The sequence below is a fragment of the Hibiscus syriacus genome, unplaced genomic scaffold, assembly GCF_006381635.1.
Source record: "Hibiscus syriacus cultivar Baekdansim isolate YM2019G1 unplaced genomic scaffold, ASM638163v2 tig00000916_pilon, whole genome shotgun sequence".
NCBI lineage: Eukaryota > Viridiplantae > Streptophyta > Magnoliopsida > Malvales > Malvaceae > Hibiscus > Hibiscus syriacus.
Genome location: NW_024061833.1, coordinates 161,984 through 177,858, shown reverse-complemented (window position 1 = coordinate 177,858; position 15,875 = coordinate 161,984). Strand labels below are relative to the sequence as shown.

General features: G+C 31.8%; 2 protein-coding genes across 3 annotated transcripts; one reads left to right on the top strand and one right to left on the bottom strand.

Annotated features, from left to right (window-relative positions):
- Positions 1-776: 776 nt before the first annotated feature.
- On the bottom strand, positions 777-12,909 carry LOC120117311 (ADP,ATP carrier protein 3, mitochondrial-like). Of its 2 annotated transcripts, XM_039137611.1 has the most exons (5): positions 12,781-12,909; positions 11,798-12,290; positions 11,173-11,544; positions 10,773-11,065; positions 777-797 (listed from the first exon to the last, which is right to left on the bottom strand). In XM_039137611.1, the coding sequence occupies exons 2-5, from the start codon at positions 12,266-12,268 to the stop codon at positions 794-796; spliced, it is 1,140 nt and encodes a 379-aa protein (XP_038993542.1). In that variant the 5' UTR covers positions 12,269-12,290; positions 12,781-12,909; the 3' UTR covers positions 777-793. The 2 variants fall into 2 exon arrangements, with proteins under 2 accessions (XP_038993542.1, XP_038993535.1); XM_039137604.1 differs by lacking the exon at positions 777-797 and having other exon boundaries at positions 10,612-11,065.
- Positions 4,035-5,062, top strand: LOC120117326. Its single transcript, XM_039137619.1, has 2 exons — positions 4,035-4,275; positions 4,383-5,062. Exons 1-2 carry the CDS (start codon positions 4,060-4,062, stop codon positions 5,031-5,033), a joined length of 867 nt encoding a protein of 288 aa, XP_038993550.1. The 5' UTR covers positions 4,035-4,059; the 3' UTR covers positions 5,034-5,062.
- Positions 12,910-15,875: the final 2,966 nt, after the last annotated feature.

Below are 15,875 nucleotides of genomic sequence, written 5' to 3'. Positions count from 1 at the left end.
TGAACCTTGATTGTTAGAGTTCGAGTTCGAGTTCAACCCGTTTTTTGGACTTAATATCTTTACCCTAATTCTTTCAAGTATCAAATAAATGTGTAGGCTTAAACTGATGACTTGATCCTTAAACAGATCTACCCACAAGTTATAACTATATAAAAAATTATCATAAGTTTTATTTAAACGGAAAAAATAATTTTAATGATCAATTTTTACAACTTTTATTATTTTGTCTTTATTTTTTTAGTTAAATTTAATTATATATATATATGTTAAATTATTCTTTTTTAATTGATGTGTTTCACAGAATAATCCTAAAACAATTTTTTAAGAAGTTTTTAAAGTTTATTGGCTAATTCTTTAATTGGATGTGATCTTTTACCAGTGAGCAAAGGAAAATTAAGTAAAAGCAAAACAAACATGGGTTTCTAATGTGTACCATTATCCTAAAAAATATATGATTAATACAATATTTTTTATGCTAAGCTCTATCCTTTTGTCTTGGATCTTTCCAGCAAGATTCTCGAGCAATTTTTTTTTGTTATTTTTTTTGGTTTTTCTATTTTTGAAGTTATTTAATAGCTTTTTTTAATACAAGAAGATGGTGTCCTTCAATGTCATCCGAGGTGGATTATTGAGTTTTAATTAATTTTAATATCACAACCTTCGACCTATAACTAATAATAAATTATTAACACTTTATTTCTTCATTCAACTTGCCATTAAGTGACAAGGCATACTTATCTTCATGAAGTCATCATTTTCTTAAAATTGATTAAAATTTTGTTTTATGATAATATTAGTGTATTGAATTCAGTAGTATCGATGGAAGAATATTGGTTTGAAAAATTCTTTAAAAATAAGTTGAGAGCAACAACGTTGAGAGTTGGTACCACCTACTTAGCTGTAAAGATGAGTGTGTATATATATTATGTTGAAGTTTATAAGTACAATTAAAAAAATTAAAAATATAATTATAATTAATATAATTCGATGAATTAAAATTAGACTTGAATTCACACATAAAATTTACATATAATTATATTTGAACTCAAAACTTAAATTTTTTTTTAATTTTTTTGTTATTCAAGAATAAAATTATAATCATACGTGTACTTAAGTGTTGGCATACATATGCAACATATGCTTAAGTGATAATGTGGTATTAACGTGATATATGTCACGTTGATTTAAAAAAGCATGACAATGACACGTTAATATTTAAATACATGTGATAATATCGTGTTAACCAGAGACACGTTATAAGTGGGAGGAGTAATAATCTCAACTGTGATGATTTTTTTATTTAATTATTTTTTAAGATTATTTATTTCAGAACTAAGTAACTTATTTCCCTCACGTTTCAATCTTAACTTCGTCTATAATGTCAACACTTAAGCACATGTAAATATATCATATCAACGACAAGCGTGCCATAGATAAATATATGATTTTTCAAGTCCTTAAAAGTGTGCCTAGATAAAATTATACAAATAATTTAAATAATACAAATCACAAGTTAATTGAAACTTTGATTAGTATGGGTTGATTACAATGTAATATTTGTTCGAAATACTTTCAATTATTAAATAATAAATACTAATATATTTTTGCAGACGTTGTACTTAAATCTGAGACCTCTGAAAATAATAATTATCCCTTAACTATTGAGGTCGTTTAATCCGTACATAAATTAATTGAAATGTAAACTATACTATATTTGAGAGTACAAAATTTATGAAATTATATAAATGTATTTAATATGCATTAATAGGAATTAATTTGTTTTTCAGGTATTCTGTGAACAAAGTGAAGATGGCCAAGTGTACGTGTTAGAATATTTTCTCTGTCCCCTCATCTTTGTAATGATATTTATGGAGATTTTCCTTTTCATATAACTTCAGACCACATAAAAAACGTGGTGCCTGGTATGGAATGAAAAATATGATCCTAGTAAGATTTGATGTTTAACCCTAAGCATTCCTTAATTGGGTGAGTTTTTACCATTCATATTCGATAAATTCATATAAAAAATTATAAAGATTTATTATAAGGACCATCTTCTTAATCTAGTTTACTCAATTCACAATATTAATATTCAAACTATGAATATTTAAGAAATTTTGTAAATATACAAATTTCATTGCTAAACTTTTTATCATTCCTATTTTGGCCAATAAAATTTAAAAATATTCAATTTACTCATTAAACTTTCGATTTGCTCATGTTTTTGATCACTTGGGTGTTAAATCATAAATGAAAGGGTGATATAGCGGTCACATGTGTTGTTGTAGACTGTTTTTTTATTAACATAAAATCCATGTATCATACATTTTTTTTTAAGTTTATCTTCTTCCTCCAAAGATGAAAGTTTTAATTTCATCCCTATGTCATGCTGACACTACAATTATCGTTCTTCTGCAGCTTCTCCGACCACTCAACATATCAACGAACTCGCCTCATTGTCTCCTACCACTCTATTAATTTAGATTTTACCTAAATCACTTTAAAACTCAACCCTAAACTCAAAACTTGTAAAATCTCAAACCACTCTGGTTCATAATATTCACCATCCAATCAACGTGGAATCAAGATATACATTTAGCTTCCTCCTTCTCCACCTCCCCACTGTTGGAGTTTGGAATAAGATTCTTCATCATCGAGAAATTAAATGGAATTTGAAACTATCACACACACACAAAAATGGTTATGGGACCATTTCATAAATTTTAAAAGAAAAAAAATACAATCACAATGTGGTTAAGCATTTGACAGTGGAGTGACCAAAATAAGATTAAATCGAAAGTTCAATAAGTAAATTGATATTTTTAAAATTTTAGTGACTAAAATAAAAATAAAAAGAAAATTGAGTAGTGAAATATTTAATTTAGACTTAAGAGATTTAACATCCCATCCAATTAAATTAACTTATAAAAAAACTTATAATTGATTAATTAAATAATTTTCTCCCAACCTTTCAGTGATGTACTGGACAAGTAGGTTATGGATAATAAGCATATAACGTTTCTTAAAAAAAAAAAAACTCAGTTCAATTAATAATATAATTTTAACTTTTAACAATATTTTTCAGCAGACAAAACTGAATAGCCCTTCGTAAAAAAAAAAAAAAGAAAAAAGAATCGTTAGTAAACATAATACTCTCCTAACCGGAGCCATTCGCTATTCGAATATCCAAGTGAAATAATGCTTTATCCCATCCAAGAAGACGTGGCATGTGGTCTGGTCCTACTAAAGGAGGAAAAGGCTAGATATTCCCAGAAGGGCCTAAACTTTTAGGGGAGGATCTAACCTTTAAGAAATAGTTGAATAAGGGTCTATAACGTTTTTGTATCTGTTCAAATAAGGGCATAAGCTTCCAAAAGACTTGCATAAGTGCCCAACATTTTCAAATCTGTTCAAATAAATGTCTAATATTTTGAGAATAGTTTCAAATTAGAGCTCTCATTTGATCATACTAAAAGACATTAAATCCTAATTTGAATAAACTCTAAAATATTAAATCATATTTGATATTTTTAGAAAATATTATGGCCTTATTTAAATATATTAGAAAACGTCGTGTTTTTACTTGAACATTTTAAAAGGTTAAATCCTTATTTAAAACCTATATTTAGGCGAACGAAAACAACTGCAATTAGTCCCCGCCATTAGGATTAAGATAACCCAAATATCAAATTTCCAGCTCTAATCATGATTTAAAAAGCGATCAGTTTCAACAATCAAAAGAAAAACTTTAAGCTAATATTGGAATTTTTTTTTCAAAGCATATCCATACTGCTTCCCCTGTCTTCAATTTCGTATCATTATTCGTTTGGTCTGACTAAGCAACCATTAATCACTCGACACGTAAGCCTTGATCCCACCATTTCCACGGCCGCGGCGATTCGTTCGTCCACGTGGGTCGGTAGGACCCAACACACTTTTGTTATAACTTTTGTTTTTGTTTGAAGGTAGCTTTTGCTATAAATTTGGTCCCCGTTTCGGGGAACCCAAAATAATTCTTCAAAATACTAAAGCAACGAATACTTTCCGGTGGCGGGAGAAATGGAAAAGGTCCCCATGGCACGCCAGAATTCCGATGAAATCGACGAGTTCCTCGACGGAGCGGCGAGTTTTGCCGATTTGATGTTTGGGTTCATGGACGGAAGCAATGATTCCGACGAACAAAATTCGTTGGACTTTGTCGGCGGTGACGATGAGGACGAAGCCCAGATTGAACAGAGGAGGATTTTCTGGGAAACCCAAGAACAGCTTCTTCAGGTAAACGTTTTCCAATAATTGAAATTAAACACACAAAAAAAAACATAGACTTGGAGAATTTAAAGATCAGGTGATTAACAATTTTTTTGTCGTAAATGTTGATTTAGGCAACGTTATTCCGAACTACTTCTCTAGAATCAAGAATTCGCCGAGCTACGAAAGAAGCATTGAGGGAACTAGACACGGTAGGAGTGCAATGCAGTTGTCGGAGACCGGTGGCCGGATATTGCCGGAAATGTATGCAAAGGGAACTCTCGGTTCGTCTCCAAAGCTTAGGTTTCAATTGTTACATATGCAAGTCCAAGTGGAAGAGCTCCCCTGAAATTCCACCCGGGGAGCACACGTATCTAGAAGTGCTGGACCAATCGAATCCCAGAAAAGGTGATGTAAGAGTTGTGATCGAGTTGAATTTTCGAGCTGAATTCGAAATGGCGAGGGCCAACGACGATTACAACAAGTTAATCGCTATGTTATCGGAACTGTTCGTCGGCAAAACAGAGAGGCTGAAAGCAGTGATCAAGATATTATGTGTGGCCGCCAAGAAATGCATGAAAGAGAAGATGATGCACTTGGCTCCATGGAGGAAGCACAAGTACATGCAAGCCAAGTGGCTTGGAACATACGAAAGAACAACGCCGGCACCGTTGCTGGTCGGGATACTCGACCGGCCACAAAAGCCGAAGGCTTCGATGTTAACCTTTGATCTGCGGAAGAATTTGCCTGCCATGCATTACACTGCTGTTGAAGTTGTGCGGTGAATGAAAACGAGAAACATAATAATTATGTTGAAGCAAATTAAAGAATAAAATTTGAATTTAAGTTTTGATCATCTCTTAAGTTGTGAGTAATTACACTATTATATTCTACTATTAAGGCTTTTCTAAATGAGATGTTAATTATGATTAGAGGATGGAGAGAAGAATATGGTTTGTTTTTAGCATTAGTTGTCTGTTGTATAATATTAATGGCATAATGTCAAATAATACCCCTATCATTGGGTTAAATAGATATTTTGGCTATTTTTTAAGAACATTTTGACTACTAATATTTTATTTTAGAGTAAAAGATCTCTAACGTTTGATCAAATAGTCAAATTGACTTCTATTTTTTTTTGGAGTATTTTAGCTCCCATTGTTTCATTTTAGGATAAAAAGGTTTGTGTTGACAGTTTGTTAACTAACGATTTATATCCACAGAAAAGTCTTTTTATTCCAAAATTAAACACTGGGAAAAATGCTCTAAAAAAAGAGTAGAGGCTAAAGTGAATATTCTTAATTAAGTAAAGAGATATTACAATTTAAAGGTAAATATCGAGATCTAAACTCACCCAAGATGAGGTAATATGAATATCTTTAACCACTTCATCAATTAGTGGTTTTGGCTAAAGTGTCTATTTTAATATTTTAATATGATTATGTTGTTTTTTAGGGTGGAATTTGATATTATAAGTTATGAAATCGAATTAGGTTAAAATGATAATATATAGGATGATTCTTCTACGCTCGACGAGCAACGATGAGTACCACTAACGACAAATACTATTAATATAATTTATAAAAATTTAAATTTTAAAGGACTCAATGTATAATTATAAATTAGTTAAAAATTTAAAGATAAATTATTTAAAATAAAGGGTAAACTATACCACCAATGACCACCTAACTATTACTCCTTTTCGTTTTGACCAATATTTTTGAAATTTTGTCAATCAGGTCACTCAACTATTTAAATGCATTCAATTAAGCCACTTGCGTTAATATTTAACGGAGAAGATGATGCGACAGTTAAAATATTTAGTATAATTACACATTTGATTATTGTTACTTATATATTCTATCAATTTGGTTATAATTTTAATAAATTAAAATAAACTTTACCCTCAAATCAAACGGTATCATGTATAATGTTTTTTCCATATCTGCATTGTGGATTTTGACTATTTTAGAATATTTTTCATAAATTTTGATAAAATAGTTAATCAGGTGATGAATTTTTTATTCAGTTTTCCGTCTCGACAATGTAATAATATACTTAACAGATTTTTTTTTTTTACAAAGGACGGATGAAGGAAAGTGATTATGTTCAGAGCATGGTGGTAATACTGTAATAGATAAGAATTTTTCATAAACTTGTTTGTGTGTCTCTATTCTTGATTGTGCATCTTTGCTGGGTGTGTTTGGTTATTGATTATTTTGAGATTCTTATAGGACTGGTTGATTTTTTTTCCTACACTGATTAACGGATCTATGTTAGTAATAAGATTATCTATTGCTGTGCAAAACAAAAGCCTGGTCGAAAGAAAAAAATAACACCATTCAAATGAAAAAATATTAAATGAAATTGTTAGTTTATCATGGCAAGATTAGATTAACGTACTCATAAAACAAGCATTCTGCAGATCTGTGTGCCATCTTGTCTGTTTATCGTGACTCTTCATCAATCCACAAATTATTACTTTTGTTTATTATTCTTATCATCATAACTTAAATATCCATGCCGACCACATTGTGAAGGAGTCGCGACATATGACTTTAATACCATTATCCTAAACGCATGTGGGTGGAAAAGAAGATAATTGGAGGTTACCTGCAAGTCCATATCACTAGTCCGAACACATTTTATTTTCCAGTCAGGGCTATGTTAGACTGTTAAGTAGTTGATGTTAGTTGGCAATTAGTTAAGAATTTGTTAGATTTGTTAGGGTGTTAATATTAGGTTATAAATACCCAATCATTGTAATGTGTTGAATATCATTGTATGCCATTTTCTACAGTTAGTGAAAAAAACTTAATACTCTCTGTTTGTTTTCCATTGTCTATTTCCTTTCTCCTTTCCATTTCATATTGCAGTTTAGCAATGCCGGTCTTTGTGCCGGAGCATCAACATTCCATCATGGTATCACTCGCTAAAAGATCCTGGCGTCGTTTTCTCTTCCGCCGTTGCGCCGACGATTGAATTCCTTTACTCTCACGCCGTTGCTACTGCAGAGTTTGTAGATTTTTCGGATCTCCAGTTTTGTTGTCGTTGTTCTGTTGCTTCTGCTACGGTGCATGTGGTTTATTTTTGTCGTCATCAACTCATCATAGTTACTGGGAATCTTCTCAATTCATCTTCTATTTCTATTCTTGGTATGAAAGAAATTGATTCGTAGGTTGTAGTCATTCCTGGAACCTTAGTGTGCTTTAACATTGGATTCAGTTTTTCATTTACTTTGGTGATTCGTTTCCTACGTTTGGAGTTGTATCAGTAGTTGCTGGTGTTGATAGAGTGTTCTGAGTTCCGATTTCGTTAGGTTTACTGGTGTTGATAATCTGTTCGACCAAATGTTTCAATGATGTTGTTGGTATCTGATTTGTTTCAGTAGAACGGATACACGCTCCGCCCCTCCTTGTTTTTCATATATTTTCAAGCAATTTTTTTGTTTCCATTCCTTTTAGAGTTTCCTTCTGGATATTGAATCTTTAAGAAGAAGAAAAATGAGAGAATGCATCTCAGTTCACATCGGCCAGGCCGGTATTCAAGTCGGAAATGCTTGCTGGGAACTTTACTGCCTCGAGGATGGAATTCGGCCTGATGGCCAAATGCCAAGCGATAAGACTGTTGGTGGAGGAGATGACGTTTTCAACACCTTTTTCAGCAAAACTGGTGCTGGGAAGTATGTCCCTCGCGCTATATTTGTGGATCTGGAACCGACTGTTATTGATGAAGTGAGGACTGGAACCTACCACCAACTCTTCAACCATGAGCAACTCATCAGTGGCAAAGAAGATGCTGCCAACAATTTCGCTCGTGGTCATTATACAATTGGCAAAGAAATTGTTGATGCCTGCTTGGATCGCATCCGAAAGCTTGCTGATAATTGCACTGGCCTCCAAGGCTTCTTGGTTTTCAATGCTATTGGTGGTGGTACTGGCTCTGGACTTGGATCTCTTCTCTTGGAGCGTCTCTCTGTTGACTATGGAAAGAAGTAGAAGCTTGGGTTCACCGTCTATCCTTCACCTCAGGTTATCTTATTTCTTACAGCCTCATTGAGGTTTGATGGAGCCCTGAATCAGCAGCAGTACATAGCGTATGCTTCTAATTGCAGTCAATAGGATTGATCACAATGGACTACATGGAGCAGGGTCACTCTTGGAAGCTAATGGTATGGTAAATTGTTTGAGTTTTTTGAATAGTTTGTTTACAGTTAGAGTTTGCCGGGAGTTCAATTTCTTCCTGCCTTTGGAAACAAATTTTGTTGTACTAGTTTCTTGTGGATGTGTTGCACGCTGTTGCATTGCTGGTTATTTTGGATTGTGCATCGTCATGATTTGTTGCTTCTATCTCAAAGTGTCATGGGACTTGAAAACTTCACAACCAAGTGTCCATGAAAAAATAAATGTCAAGGAACCTTGTATAAGAGGATGAAGAAGAAAGAAATGAAGGTGAATAAGAAGAACGAAAGGAAGCATCTGCACTTTCGATTCAAGTCGAACGGAAGGAAGCATCGGCACTTTCGATTCAAGTCGAACGGAAGGAGGCATCACACTTTCGATTCAAGTGTTCATCTTTACGTCAAGAAGGTCGAAGAAGTTGGGGGAATGTTAGACTATTAAGTAGTTGATGTTAGTTAGCAATTTATTAAGAATTTGTTAGATTTGTTAGGGTGTTAATATTAGGTTATAAATACCCAATCATTGTAATGTGTTGAATATCATTGTAAGCCATTTTCTACAGTTAGTGAAAAAAACTTAATACTCTGTTTGTTTTTCCATTGTCTATTTCCTTTCTCCTTTCCATTTCATATTGCAGTTTAGCAATGTTGGCCTTTGTGCCAGAGCATCAACATTCCATCAGGCTATGGGTATATAAAGAAGAGCTATCTGCGTTGTGTTTAATCTGTACCACATCAGATCTAGACAACTGTCCTTGAGAACTACTTGAACTTGAAGATGGTGAGAGCTCCCTTTTATGATAAAAAAGGATTAAAGAAAGGGGAATGGAGTCCTGAAGAAGATTTGAGGGTTAAGTTTATTTTAATTTATTAAAATTAAGACTAAATTGATAGAATATATAAATAACAGTGATTAAATGTGTAATTATACCAAATATTTTAATTGACACATCATCTTCTCCGTTAAATATTAACGACAAGTGACTTAATTGAATGCATTTAAATAGTTGAGTGAATTGATTGACAAAATTTCAAAAATATTGATCAAAATGAGACGAAATAATAGTTAGGTGGTCACTAGTATAGTTTACCTTTTGTTTTAAATATAAATTTTTTACTAATTTATAATTATACATTAATTCTTTTAAAATTTAAATTTTTATAAATTAAATTAATGATGCTCGTCATTAGTGATGCTTATAGCTTTTCGTCGAGCGTTAGTAAAATTTTCCTAATATTAAAGTTAGATTCATAGTAGTCATAAACATGTCTCGCCCTGATTGCCATCATTTATTATATATCACGGTGCATTAAATATTCATTCATTTACAAGTTTACTTTTAATGATATAAATATAAACAATATATAAATGATTAAATGTGTCAAAATCTACCTAAAAATATATAATAAGGAGGTGCATATGCTGGGGCATTGACTTTCTTTCAAATGGCATAGTAACACTTTTGGACCCTTTGAGTTGTCAATAATTCAAATTAACCCTTAATAAATTTTTGAACTCTTAACCCTAAACTCTTATGCTTTTATTTTTTTGACCCCAAAATAGGATTCTCAAGTATATTAACCGTTTCTTGTTCACCTTTTCAACATGTTGCACTGTATTTATAAAATAGAGTTTGAATCTTGTATTTATAATTATTTACGATATTATCAGGATTTGCCAACTAATTTTTTTTTTATATAACATTAAAGTGCAAAGTCATGCTAATGATAGCAAGCCTCCTTTATGGGGTAAAAAGCATATGGAAAGTCTCTTCGTTATTATTATTATCAGTATAGTTCATATCAGCTCACATATGTTGTTAAACTATGCCACAATTTTCAGTTCAAGTCTTTTTTTTATCTTTTAAACACGACTTGGTGTCTGTTTCATCGAATTTGTTTTCGTATTCCACAAATCTAGCTTAAAAGATTTAAACCAGCGATTCTTTCGCCCATTTAACAATTACCGTTACCGACGACCATGCTTGGAAGACGTAGACCGTGCTTAGATTTCTTGGTGTTGTCTGGTCCAGTGGCAGGGACGAGAAAGTTGAACGAGAAAGAACACTTGGTATTTGAGAGAAAACACTCTTTAATTATTCTCAACCAAAAACCAAGAAAGTAGAACCAACAAAACACATGGTCTTGGAACTAAACAAATTTAACACTCAAAGCTAAAGTAATTTTTTTCGTCACCAACTTTTTCATATTCAATCCCTAATTTACTGGAACTATCAATGGCAGTATGCCCTTCCAAAATTATTCGAATTTGGGAACCTAAATCTTTCATTAAGGCAGCACCGGTATATCACCTTCCACCGCTATATGATGATAATATTAACCTCCACCGCCAGATCCATATTTCTTGCCAAGGAAGATGACTTGCAGCTTGTCATAGCCAGCAAGCACACCAGCACCTGCGACTGCACGGAGAATATTTGCACCAGCACCCTTGAACAGTGATTTTGTACCTTCATTCTTGATGATTTGGGAGAACGCATCCAACGAGCTCTTGTATTTGACTGCTTCTCCCGAGGTCATCATCATTCTTCTACGGACCGTATCAATTGGATAAGACGCCAGTCCCGCACCTATCGTGATACCCCAACCCAGTAAGAAACTTGCCAAGAAACTATCCTGTAAATATCAAAAGCACACAGAATCAAGTATGTTTCAGCTGTTAAACTCCAGGTTGTGTTACTGTTTAAGCAAATGGTTGTGAGGGTCAGGAAACAGATACATACCTGCAATCCACCAACCAAAACAACGGGCTTCAGAGAATCGTACATACCAAAGTAGAGCCCACGATAGACAATAATACCAACACATGAGATATTGAATCCCCGGTAAAGACCAGCAATACCATCAGATTGGATGGTCTTCTTGTAGACGTCAACTAAACCATTAAACTGCCTCTGACCACCCTTTTTAGCAGCCTTATTATCATTAGCCAAACGTGTACGAGCATAATCCAGGGAGTAAACAAAAAGAAGGGATGAAGCACCAGCAGCACCACCAGATGCCAAGTTCCCGGCAAACCATTTCCAGTAGCCATCTTTGTCCTTCTTGAAGTTGAACATCCTCTTGAAATAATCCTTGAAGGCAAAGTTCAGAGCCTGACACATATAACTGGGTTAATGCTTTAAGCCAAAAAACATAAAATGAGGAAAAGAGAACAAAACGAAAGATAACTTTGTCCTTTGACCAAACTGAAGTAGTAAATACTACACCAAACATATAATCGGATAGCCAAGGGATATTAACAGACAAATTTGGTTAGTAAACAAATCAAAAATGCAAATCCATTTTAAAAAAGGATGGCTGAAAAGTAATAGAATGCACTTAAAAATAAAGGATGTGAAAAGCAACCTGGGTGGGGAAGTATCTAAGAACATTAGCAGTGTTGCCTCTCCAGAGAGCAAGGACACCTTCATCTTTCATAGTCCTGGCAAAGCAGTCAGCAATTCCCTTATATGGTTCAGACAACCGCCCGGATTTGATCATTTCATCCTGGTTTTGGATTAGAAGTTTAACCCGTTCGATTGGAGCAGCTGCTGTCTTGGAAACAGCTGCAGAAACTCCTCCCATGAGGAAATCCACCATAAAACCGGAAAAACCTTTCTCGGCCGGAGCTTGTACAAATATGGGAGAAACAGGGGACAAATATGCCAACCCGGTGGATTGACGTGATTGCTGTAAAGCAACATGAATTCCTCCATTGACATACGCACCGGTCACGTTATAATTACTGGCAGGCAAGTTAGGAGAAAGCCTGGAAATTAAATAGGACTGGCCATGCACTTTTTGAAACACTGATGGACGCTTAGATCCATCTGCCATGCTTACAACTCAAGATAGTGACCTGTAATTAAACAGAATTAGGGGGTAGAAAAGAAAAAAAAAACATTGACAACAATTTTGAGACTAATGGGATGAAAAGAAGGGGAAACCCAGAATTACATCAACAGTTCAACTCTGGATCATGCTAATTTTGAAAGTAGAATTTAAGATTTTCCACATATTCAAAATCATCCCCACACATTTCCATTTACCAAATATGAACTTGGTAGAATACGTAACAGATCTGCATTGAACAAGTATTAAACTAACAATCTAATCATCTTTTCTTCAAACTAAAGCACAGGCATACATAATTATCAATACACGGTAAAATTCAGTTCTTTTGGCAGCTACTGATGAAACGATGAAAAGAACAACAAAACAGAACTAAATTGAACTCGATTGCAAACCAAATTAACAAATTAAAACAGCAAACTAATTTTGAGTGACCTCTTCACTCAATTCCTAAGCAACCAAACAACAGAGAAGAAAGATCCAAGTGAGAAAGTAACCTGAGAGGTCGACGAGGAAGCTATTTGACCACTTCTTCCTTAATGCAAGGAGAAATGAAAGAGGCGAGCCGATTTATATGTCGGAATATAGGATTAGGGTTTTGCTTCTTCAATGTAATGACGGATTTAACCTCGCGTCGAGCTTTGAATTGTGCTTGTGCCACCATTGGCACTGAGGCATTGAACAGTGGTCTGTACTGCACAAAAATGAGACTATGAGTATACTATTCACTCATATCTCATTCAAAAAATAAGAAGAAAGTCGAAAAATTTAAATGTCGAAAACAAAATTTAGTAGTTACTAAACATTTAAATAGTACACATTAAATTTCAAAAAACTTCATGAATTTCTCATTTTATAAATTGTCTTGCATGTTGGAAACATGTATGCCGAATGTTTTAAGCAATCAAATTAAAATTGATGTTCCGTGTGTTGTAATAATGGTTTATGTACTTAAATGCACAAAAATGAAAATATGAGATTATACAGGGAATTAATATGGGCTTAAACTATTTTTTTTTAAATTGTGTCTTTTTTAAAATCTCTAAATTACTTAGAGTCATAATAAGCTTTTTAAACTATTATATGTTTACATAAACTATTTTTTTTTGTCAAAATAAGTATTTAAACTATGTTATTTTTGTTTTAATTACCTAAAATATGTTTGGATCAAAATATGTACCTAATTTTGTATGACATATCAACGTCTCATTGGTCAAAATAATTTTTTTATAACTGAAAAACTTGACAGAACTTAGAGTGATTTAGGCCAATTTGAAAATGCTTCTTGCAACAGAAAAGTGATTTTCACTCATAAGCATTGATAAACACTAAAAAATTGATTTAAAATTATGATTAAAAAATTGATTTTAATCTAACATCAAAATCTCAAATTTCTAGCTTTTGTTATGGAAAAAACATTTTTGCGTGAAAATATATTTTTATCGTCAAATACTATATTTTCAATTTACAACATAATGTTTAAAATGGACATTTTATATTTTTAAAATTATTTTTTAGAGACAATCTCAAACAGTTGAATTCTAAACTTATTTCTCGAAAACAATTATAAAATTATTTTTTAAAGCACTTTTCAAAATTTATATCAAATTGACCCATATATAATAGTTTAAGGACTTAAAGAAAATAATAGCATAATTTAAGTTTTTTTTTTTTACTTTAAGCCTTACATATGTATGTTTGGAGTAAGTTTAAGTTATTTTTATGCCCATTTATGAGTGTTTTTTTTAAAAGAAATGAGTATTGATACTCATTCATACGATATCGATATTATATTTACTCAAATATAAATAAAAATGTTTTAGGAAGAGTATCAGTCAGTACTCATCCATACAGGGACAATTCTTGACATCTTAAAACTTAAAGGTATTTTCGTAATTTTACCCTATCAGAGTATTATCATAATTTCCCATCCAAGTACCTTTTCAATATCAATACTATATTTATATTAGTGTAAATAAAAGGATTTAGAGTATCAATATTTATTCATGTCATTAATATTGCATTTACTCTGGTATGAAATGAGTTAATTTGAAAATTTCAATATATCATTTTGGCATTGATATTCACTATGAATATTATTACTCCCGGTAGAATATCAGTATGTTACAGGGAGTAAAGATAATCTATATTACTAGAAATTCAAAAACAACTTCAATTACACATGAATTCTTATGTAATGATTCTACAAGCTCTACGAATTGAAATGATTAAAATATACATAAAACTCATAAATCTGAATATGAAAATCCTAATTAGTTTTCAATTATGTGGTAAGCTATTGTTAATCATCCTTTACTAACGCGTGATTATTCTATTAATCTTAGTAAAAATGATAATAATGAATGACCCAATAATAATATCTAGACATCTCATGATGAGCTGATGTCTTTACACGTTATACTCACTGGGCCTTCACAATTGTATAATTTAACTAACTTGACCTTAACAAGAGAAAACGATCGACTTCTTAAAATAAAATGTAAGAGTAATAATTCTTCAACTCCAATTGCACCTCTTCAAAATATATTTTGATCACTGAACTTTAAATTTTTTTAATTTCTTCACTAAACTTAATACATTAGTTTTTTTTGTTACCCTGCCGTTAAATAGTTAACAATGTTAAAACGACGTCGTTTTGTATATATATAAAACCCATTTATAATGCCTTATGTGAGAAAACAATTGAGTGACCAAAAAAACCCAACATAACAAGTTTAGTGAGGAAACTAAAAATCTAAAGTACAATGAGTGAAATAGGAGAGAGAGTAAAGTTTAGTTACCAAATTTGTAATTTACCCATATATTTATTATGTATTTGATGAATTAACTTAATTAATTACAAATATATCAATTTATTTCTTCATATAATGTTTTACTAACATGTTCATAATTTATAGCTACATCTTTTAATAATATTGCATTTAAAGTTTAAATTTAAATTCTATAATCAAGAATTTATTGTGTTTATCATTATACATAATTCTATAATAAACCTGCAAATTCATAAACGTTACAACTTACCCAATAATAAGATAACTCGAAATAAGACTCAATTAGCTTCAGATTTAATACATATAATATTGATTAAATACTACTTAACCCTAAGTTTGAATAATTTCCATAATTATTAAAATAAAAAGTGAAAAATAAAACCAAAATGACGAAAATGGCCATTTGAGAAGTGAGAAAGATGGAGACACAGGAAGCCGCCCACCGAACCAACATGTGCTCATTTAACAGATGATGAATCTGATCCCTTCTTAATTAATTAATTCATCCATTTATTAAAATATAAACATTATTATAGAGAACAAAAATAGAAAAAGTAGAGTAAAAAGAAAATGGGTAAAGTACATTAGAGGTCTCTAAAATATGCTTAAATAATTTTTTATCACTATATTTTAAAGAATTACAAAAAATCATTAAAACTATCAAATTATTATAAAATAATCATCATATTATTTGCTCGATCACAAAATTTGATGAATTTAATGATTATTTTACAATAATTTTAAAAAATAATGACTATTTTTAATAATTTAATAAAACTTAATGATAAATTTATAATAAT

Bases quoted from the DNA above. Each gene is read 5' to 3' on its own strand.
- LOC120117326 (XM_039137619.1), top strand. From the start codon at position 4,060: ATGGAAAAGGTCCCCATGGCACGCCAGAATTCCGATGAAATCGACGAG. The intron at 4,276-4,382 runs GTAAACGTTTTC...ATGTTGATTTAG, and splicing joins CCCAAGAACAGCTTCTTCAG to GCAACGTTATTCCGAACTAC.
- LOC120117311 (XM_039137604.1), bottom strand. From the start codon at position 12,268: ATGGCAGATGGATCTAAGCGTCCATCAGTGTTTCAAAAAGTGCATGGC. The intron at 11,545-11,797 runs GTTGCTTTTCAC...TATATGTGTCAG, and splicing joins TTAGATACTTCCCCACCCAG to GCTCTGAACTTTGCCTTCAA. The intron at 11,066-11,172 runs GTATGTATCTGT...TGATATTTACAG, and splicing joins TTTTGGTTGGTGGATTGCAG to GATAGTTTCTTGGCAAGTTT.